At 39.8% G+C, this 9,292-nt stretch overlaps 1 protein-coding gene across 1 annotated transcript; it reads left to right on the top strand.

Annotated features, from left to right (window-relative positions):
* The first annotated feature begins 738 nt into the window (after positions 1–738).
* Positions 739–1,707, top strand: LOC148776789 (olfactory receptor 4K5-like). The gene has a single exon (XM_088840410.1). The coding sequence runs from the start codon at positions 739–741 to the stop codon at positions 1,705–1,707; it is 969 nt and encodes a 322-aa protein (XP_088696536.1).
* The last annotated feature ends 7,585 nt before the right edge of the window (positions 1,708–9,292 follow it).

Genomic DNA, 9,292 nt, shown 5'->3' with positions numbered 1-9,292 from the left:
GAAATGAAATGCAAGTTTGAAATAATTCTCAGGATTATTCTGATTCCAAATAAATATATTTAAAGGAGCATGGGGCATTTATAATTCAATTATTTTTTATTTCTCTATGCTGAAACAACTAGTCTTTAATTATGAAGATGTCTTAATAATCTCATGGAGGACACTAGGCAAGGGGATCATAAATTATTCTAAATCTAATCTTTATAGGCAAGCATAATGGAAAATTTAGGTTTTGTTTTTAAATTATTAAGCAAAGACGAGTTTTAGATAATTAAGATAAAGTTATAGTATGTATTTTAAGAAAATATGCAAAAGAGTAATTGACAGTCTAGGTTGCAACTATAGACTTGGAAAATATATATTCAACAGTATTTCCTTAGTAGGAACTGTTTAAATTGTTATTATTCCTGCAATAGTAGTAAAGTTTTGTTTACATTGTGATCATGATAAGTTAGGTCATGAATGAGCTTCTTTACTACTGTGTGAAAGATCATTAAGACTATCCCAAAACTCAAGGGATTCTAATGAGACTGGTAAAATTATTTGGACATTCTCACAAGCTCCTTCTGACTCTTCAGATATATTATCATGGTCTCTTCAAAATTTTTCATTCAGCAAATATGCATTATATCTGGTATCTCAGAATCCTTTACATTAAAAGTGTTATAGTTTGTAATTCTGATTCCCCCAATTTCCCTTCTTCAGGATTGTTTCAGAGCAAGTCTTTAGCCTGGATCCATGGATAAGATCAATTCATCGGTGGTGTCTGAGTTTGTGTTACTGGGACTCTCTAGTTCTCAGGAGATCCAGATTTTCTTTTTTGTTTTCTTCTCTGTGTATGTGGTCATTGTGCTGGGAAACCTTCTCATTATCCTCACAGTGACTTCTGACAACAGCCTGCACTCTCCCATGTACTTTCTCTTGGGAAACCTTTCCTTTGTGGACATCTGTCAGGCTTCCTTTGCTACTCCTAAGATGATTACTGATTTTCTGAGTGAACACAAGACCATCTCCTTCAGTGGCTGCATAGCTCAGATTTTCTTCACTCACCGCTTCACTGGAGGGGAGATGGCGCTACTTGTCTCCATGGCCTACGACAGATACGTAGCCACATGCAAACCCCTGCGCTGTGTCGTCACCATGAGCCAAAGGACGTGCACTGCTCTGGTAATGATCTCCTGGGCTGTGGGCTTGGTGCACACACTAAGCCAGTTGTCATTTACTGTGAATCTGCCTTTTTGTGGGCCCAATGTAGTAGGCAGCTTTTTTTGTGACCTCCCTCGAGTGACCAAACTTGCCTGCCTGGACTCTTACGTCATTGAAATCCTGATTGTAGTCAATAGTGGAATCCTTTCCTTAAGCACTTGCTCACTCTTGGTCAGCTCTTACATCATTATTCTCATCACTGTCTGGTTTAAGTCTGCTGCTGCAATGGCCAAAGCATTTTCTACTCTGGCTGCCCATATTACTGTAGTAATAGTATTCTTTAGACCTTGCATATTCATCTACTTGTGGCCCTTTACCACCTACCCTGTGGATAAAGTTCTTGCCATATTTTATACCATTTTCACTCCCATTCTAAACCCTATTATTTATACATTAAGGAACAAAGATACGAAGACTGCCTTGAGGAAAATTATGACCCATTATTTGAGGCCCAAGAAAATTTCTGAAATGCCAGTAATAGTGAGGAATTCCCTTTATTAAGACCAAATTCATTCAAATTCCACAAATCAATAGTCTGTTTATAAATATTTTCAACATGCTTGCATGGTATATCTTAAATGTGGTGAAAATAACGAAGAAGATGATTTAGAGATATTTAGTGGATATTAAGTTTTTTCCCTGATATCATCTTAGCAAAAGTTACATATCCAAGAATATGAAAAAAAAATCATGACTACTGGTTCTGGAGATAAGTTATGGGATGGTTGTATATAGATACCATAGATGCTTTAGTTATAGGTAAATATAAATAGGATGGGAAAAAAGAATGAGTAGCTGATTCTTTGGTGGGGATAACTTTGGAAATTTTTAAAAATCTTATGAGTTTCCTAATTTACATGCCTAAGAATCAATATAGGCAAATAGTGTTCAAGATTCTGAAACTGAATTTTCCCATCCAGAGGACAGCAGCTTCACTGATTTAAGATAAGGGCATAAAATTAAGTGAAGATTCTTCAGTTAAGAGATTTCTCCTCCAATATCAATTATGCCTATCCCATATTATTTTCCAATAATTAGCAGTGCTTTAAAGTATGGAACTAAATATAATTGGAAGTTTACTTTTCAAATATTTAGTGGGCTTTCTCTGATCAGTTAAGGAAATGCCAGTTTCCTCTGAAATTACTAGTTGCAGAAGACAGGAGAATCTTTAAAGCTGACCAATTCAACACTGACTTTTCAGTCTGTTCTATAAGGAGCTGTGCAGCACTCTTTGTATGTGGGCCAAATACAAAGTTCTTTGTTATAATGATCAATGTTAAACATACATCCTGGTTAGCAATCAGGACCCCACAAATGGATCTCTACCCTGGACTCTGGGGACAGTTAGGAAAATTATTACTGTTGATTAGACCTTCTGATTTTACTTTCCTAAATCTCTCAATTCATACAAGGCAAATAGATTATGGAAATATTAGTCTCTATTTTATGCTAAGAATGAAAACTCTAATTTTGCACTTTATTGTTTGCCTTTTTTATTTATTGTTGCACTTTATTGTTCAGTTATACATTGTAATGTGAAGGCATTGGTTTTTAGTTTGGGTAAACTGATTTGGTAGGTAATTTTTGACATTGAAATCTATATGCCATATATCAGTTCAGTTCAGTTCAGTCGCTCAGTCGTGTCCGACTCTCCGCGACCCCATGAATTACAGCACGCCAGGCCTCCCTGTCCATCACCAACTCCCGGAGTTCACTCAAACTCATGTCCACAGAGTCGGTGATGCCATCCAGCCATCTCATTCTCCGTCGTCCCCTTCTCCTCCCGCCCCCAACACTTCCCAGCATCAGAGTCTTTTCCAGTGAGTCAACTCGTCGCATGAGGTGGCCAAAGTATTGCAGTTTCAGCTTTAGCATCAGTCCCTCCAATGAACATCCAGGATTGATCTCCTTTAGAATGGACTGGTTGGATCTCCTTGCAATATAAGGGACTCTCAAGAGTCTTCTCCAACACCACAGTTCAAAAGCATCGATTCTTCGGCGATCAGCCTTCCTCACAGTCATATATATAACATTGAATTAATCTTAAATTTGTATCTTAATGAACTTCTTGAAATAAAATGCTAAATATTAAGAAATGGAGTCTGAATTCCCAGAGTTAATTTCACAGAAGAAGAAATGTTCGTGTCAGAGGACTCCAAATTTTGAATTTTTCCACATGGCCTCACTCACATTGTATGTAAATGAACAAAGTATCTTTACAAGGTCTCGCTCAAGGAGATATAAAGTGCTATCTATATCTCAACTAAGTTTTTTTAAAGAATGTCTGGAAAGCCAGCAATTTTTCTTGTAGTAGAGAAAAACACATTTTGTTCTTAATTCTTTATGTAATCTCTTTACGAGCTGCATATTCCAGGTCCTACCTTTAAATGTTGATGAATTTGACAACTTTCTTAGCAGTAGATACGATTTCAGATAAGTTAGAATTTCCAGCCAATGTGTGCCAAGAAAAAGAGCAATGGTAACAATTATGTCTGGTGATTCCTTTTATCAGAAAAGGTAATAAGAAAGGTTAGAAGAAAATTACAAGTATTCCTTTAATAAAAAGTATATTTTCCCTTTCTGAAGGAGGGCATGGCAACCCACTCCAATATTCTTGCCTGGAGAATCCCATGGACAGAGGAGCTTGGTGAGCTACAGGTCATAGGGTTGCAAAGAGTTGGACACTACTGGAACGACTTAGCACACACATATTTTTTCCTTAGCTCATTTCCTTTTTAAAAAAAATATGTGTATTTTTGATGTGAACCATTTTTAAAGTTTTTAAAAATGTCGGGAAGTCCCTCCTTTGTCTATTTCTTGACAAAGAAGCTATATCAGTTAACAGTTTAGCAGGAGAAAATCAAACAAAATTTAGTAACATACATACATGTGAGAGACCTGGAAAACTGGGTAACTCACCAAAATGCCTAAAACCTTCACCTAAATACTGCCTGCAGCTAAAGAGAAAAGAGGATGTTGGGGATAGAGGTATGGTGAGAGGAAGGCAATTTACATGGAAATACAAAAGCAAATGTTTGGTAAACGAATATTTGCTGAGCTGTGCAGAGACAATGGGACACTGAGAAGAATCTTAACAAACAGACTTTGCTGTGTTCCTCCCGGCTATACACCTAGTTCATATTATAGCTATCAAGGTGACAGTGTGTTGCGATAAGTCACTTCAGTCGTGTCTGACTTTGCAACCCTATGGGCTCTAGCCCGCCAGGCTCCTCTGTCCGTGAGATTTTCCAGGCAAGAATACTGGAGTAGGTTGCTGTGCCCTTCTCCAGGGGATCTTCCCAACCCAGGAATGGAATCCAACCCAACAATGGAAACTTGTCTCTGCATTGGCTGCTGCTGCTGCTAAGTCACTTCAGTCGTGTCCAACTCTGTGTGACCCCATAGACGGAAGCCCACCAGGCTCCCCCGTCCCTGGGATTCTCCAGGCAAGAACACTGGAGTGGGTTGCCATCTCCTTCTCCAATGTGTGAAAGTGAAAAGTGAAAGTGAAGTCGCTCAGTCGTGTCCGACCCATAGCGACCCCACGGACTACAGCCCACCAGGCTCCTCCATCCATGGGATTTTCTAGGCAAGAGTACTGGAGTGGCTTGCCATTGCCTTCTCCGTCTGCATTGGCAGGCGGATTATTTACCACCAGCTGGGAAGCCCATCAAGCTCCCTTCCTAAAACAGATCCTGTCTACATTCTTGAGGCAGTTAAAGGGAATATCAAAGTTTCTTCCTGAGTCTTTGCATCTTACTTGTCTTCATCTCAAAATAATTCTCATGCCAAAGGAATATTTTGGGGTAGCAAATTGTGCTTCCCTACTGATGCTGGGAAAGGCTGGGGGCGGGAGGAGAAGGGGACGACAGAGAATGAGATGGCTGGATGGCATCACCGACTCTGTGGACATGAGTTTGAGTGAACTCCGGGAGTTGGTGATGGACAGGGAGGCCTGACGTGCTGTGATTCATGGGGTCGCGGAGAGTCGGACACGACTGAGCGACTGAACTGAACTGAACTGACAGCTATTTTAACGATAATCTTTTTTTCTTTTCCTGCAAGCGAAAGAAACTAATTCTGACCATTCAAAGCGCAAAGTTACTATTATAAGAAGTTAGTATAAAGAAACAAATGCTGCCTTCTGTATCAGCTCTGAAAGGACCAAACCCTTCTCCACTGCAGTCACTTGCTGCCAGCGCGCCTGAGAGGCGCTCGGAATGGAGAAACACTGGCAGCACGTGACGCTGTGGATGCCGCCTCTAGATGGCCAAGATGCCCTTTGAAGGACAGTTTTCAATGACCTCAGCTTCTTGTATTTTTCCATACATAGAAAAGCACTAAAAGCATTAATTTGATGTGTCTGTTCCTTTGTAATTAGCAGTAATCTGCTATTTTGTTTGACCACATGTTTTTCTCAGCAAAAGAAATTTGTACTCTGGCTCCTCCCTCACTTCTTCAGACAATTCCTCAGAGCTCTTTGAGACACTGTCTCCTGGGCTGTTCTCCATGTTTTTCTGGTGGCTCCGATGGTAAAGAATCCACCTGCAATGCCGGAGCTTGTGGTTCGACTCCTGGGTTGGTGAGATTCCCTGGAGGAGTGCATAGCTACCCACTCCAGTATTCTTCCCTGGAAAATCCCCGTGGAAGAGGTGCCTGGTGGGCTACAGTCCATGAAGCTGCAAAGAGTTGCACTCGACTGAGCAACTAAGCAAAGCGCTCCTGGGCTATAGTCTTCAGTAAGGTCCCTGAATAAAATTTAACTCACAACTTTCATGTTGTGCATTTTAATATTAGTCAATGTGTGTCCATATATGGTGTGTCCATACGTTTGGTTTGTAGAAATGTGTGCTTGATAATTTTACCAATCTTATATTTCCCTTGTCAGGTTCTTAATCTTACACATATTCATCTATAAAAATAGTGTAATAATTTAATCATTGAATGTATTCCACCACACTAAAATATTATATTTCTTTCAGTTCAGTTCAGTTCAGTTGCTCAGTCGTGTCCGACTCTCCGCGACCCCATGAATCACAGCACGCCAGGCCTTCCTGTCCATCACCAACTCCCGGAGTTCACTCAAACTCATACTCTCAAATTTATGGATACTTGGGTTGTTTCCAGTATCGATCTCTTTCAATCAATGCTGCAGTACATGCCATTGTTCTTGTGTCCTTAGGTATGTGCACATTTTACTCGTGTTTGAGTACACACACACACTTAGCATATACACATGTAAAGTGATAGGAGAAATCTACTTCAATCTCATTCTTTAAAGATGACCATTTAAAACCTACATCTACATCACAACCTTTGGAAATCTAGACAATGTATTATATAAAATATAGTTGAAAAGACTTGTCCACTAAAAAATATAGTCACAAACTCAAAGTAGAGAATTATTTTATTTGGTGGGAATGTTTAGGACTCCAAGCCTGGGAGACAGCATCTCAGTAGCTCTGAGATAACTTCTCCAAAGAGTCAGGAGAAGGAATCAGGCTATATACAAGTTTGCGGCAAAGTGGGTAAGCAGTCTGAACATCAAAGACTATTGTTAAGTAGTAAGGAAAACCAGATATCATGGGAAGATGCAAGGCTCAGGCTCACTGAATTCATTGCTTTCATATGCATCTCAGCTATCTAGGGCCAAATTCTGTTTCTAGGTTGTTTACATCTTTAATTCCTTGTTCACCATATGGAGTGGCAGGTGTGGCAAATGGCTATTTCTGGCATCCCCCCAGCTCTTCAGCGATTGCCATGCGGGGTAGGATGGTGGCATCTGCTGGATCACAGACATTCTGCTCTGTTTTGGGGGCCCTCATCCACATTTGGAGCCCAGAAATCGCTGATGACTCAACATTTCTTATTTATTGATATGACAGGAGATATTTTCATTTCACAGACAGTTGAAATATTTTGGGAGAGAAATAGATTTTTCATGTAGAAGATATGCTACTGCTAAGTCACTTCAGTTGTGTCCGACTCTGTGCGACCCCATAGACGGAAGCCCACCAGGCTCCCCCGTCCCTGGGATTCTCCAGGCAAGAACACTGGAGTGGGTTGCCATTTCCTTCTCCAATGTGTGAAAGTGAAAAGTGAAAGTGAAGTTGCTCAGTCGTGTCCGACCCTTAGCGACCCCACGGACTACAGCCAACCAGGCTCCTCCATCCATGGGATTTTCTAGGCAAGAGTACTGGAGTGGCTTGCCATTGCCTTCTCCGGTAGAAGATATGAGGGTGCCTTAAAATATTTGAAGAGACATTATGTTTAAGTGGGAGTAGGTTTTCTTTATTAAACTACAGATGGTAGAACCAGTTAAGCACTCTAACAATAGACTAAGTGTCCTGTGAAATAGTGGGCTCCTTGTGATTGGAGGAAACCACTCTGAGGCTGGGTGATCATTTGTAAGACAGTATGATTGTTTTCTTGGGCTTCAAAATTAGTGCACATGGTGACTGCAGCCATGAAATTAAAAGATGCTTGCTCCTTGGAAGAAAAGCTATGACCAACCTAGACAACATATTAAAAAGCAGACATTACTTTGCCAACAAAGGTCCATATAGCCAAAGCTATGGTTTTCCCAGTAGTCTTGTATAGATGTGATAGGTGCACCATAAAGAAAGCTGAGTGCCAAAGAATTGATGCTTTTGAACTGTGATGTTGGAGAATACTCTTTAGAGTTTCTTGGAGAGCAAAGAGATCAGACCAGTCAATGCTAAAGGAAATCAGTCCTGAATATTCATTGGAAGAACGGATGTTGAAGCTGAAACTCCAAAACTTTGGCTACCTGATGTGAAGAACTGACTCACTGGAAAAAGATCCTGATCCCTGATGCTGAGAAAGACTGAAGGCAGGAAGAGAAGGGGATGAGAGAGGATGAGATGGTTGGATGGCATCACCGACTTGATGAACCTGAGTTTGAACAGGCTCCAGGAGTTTGTGATGGACAGGGAAGCCAGGCGTGCTGCAGTCCATGGGGTCACAAAGAGTCAGACATGACTGCAACTGAACTGAACTGGACTGATGATTGTGTTACTGACAGAAAGTTCAGTTCAGTTCAGTTCAGTCGCTCGACAGAAAGTTAGGAATTGAAAAATTACTTTGCTGACTAGGAATCAGAGATAAATTATCTTTTGCTTTCATACACACCAACTCGTTGGTAATAAACTTTTTTCCTTTCTTTTCCACTCCTGGAAAAATTATTTTGTAAAACATGATTACTCCCACTGTTGGATGACATCAGATCTCTAAAGGGTGATTTCTCACTTCCCCAAAGAAATCAGTTTCCTGGATTGAGGATGGAAAGCTTTATATTGCATTACCTTAGATATTGTAATTGTATGGTCTAGGACAAGAGGAGCAGAGCCTTCACTACTTCAGGACAAGAACTGAGGGGTATGCTTTTGCACAGCTCAGTTCAGGGACAAGTTTAAATGCATCAAGTCAAGAGTATATTGAAAATATTTTTAATATGAAGGGCAGCCAAATTGATAATAATAGGATTAATATTTGATAAACAAAAGGAAGTATGATATAACCATTATCTGTCCCTTATATGCCATTTTTATGCTTTCTATTCAGAAGATAATTGGCCATTTGTTAAAACGATTATTTGCTATCACAATTTGCCTAGAATGAAGAAGGGGTAACTATATAATGGCCAGTAAGGGTATTCTTTACTGCTTTTGCTCTGCTGTTAGGCATACAGGTAATTAGCTATTGTAAGAAAAAATAATGAAAACAAATTTATGCATGTTATGGTTTTGGAGATCTATTAACATAATTTAGAGATGGCTATGGATGTAACATCAACTTCTGTGTCTCAAACTTGGTTTTACACCAAGAATGAGGAAATTCTCTTATAGTGTACTTTGCATTTTGAAAGCATTTCTTCTGAAGTACATTGACAATGAAAAGGTGTATGATTCATTAATAACTTTCTGGTGCTCTGTGCCTAGCCCAAGGAATTGTGAGTGACTTTTATAAACTCCACATATTTTCATAACATAACTGCCTCTGAACTTAGAATTTTAGAGATGAAAATAGCCTTGGAAATAATCTAGTTCTACCTTCCATAGGCAGT

The sequence above is a fragment of the Moschus berezovskii genome, chromosome 9 (assembly GCF_049115385.1).
Source record: "Moschus berezovskii isolate FMDL1 chromosome 9, NW_MosBer_1.0, whole genome shotgun sequence".
NCBI classification, from domain to species: Eukaryota; Metazoa; Chordata; class Mammalia; order Artiodactyla; family Moschidae; genus Moschus; species Moschus berezovskii.
This window is presented reverse-complemented; position numbering and strand designations above follow the sequence as displayed.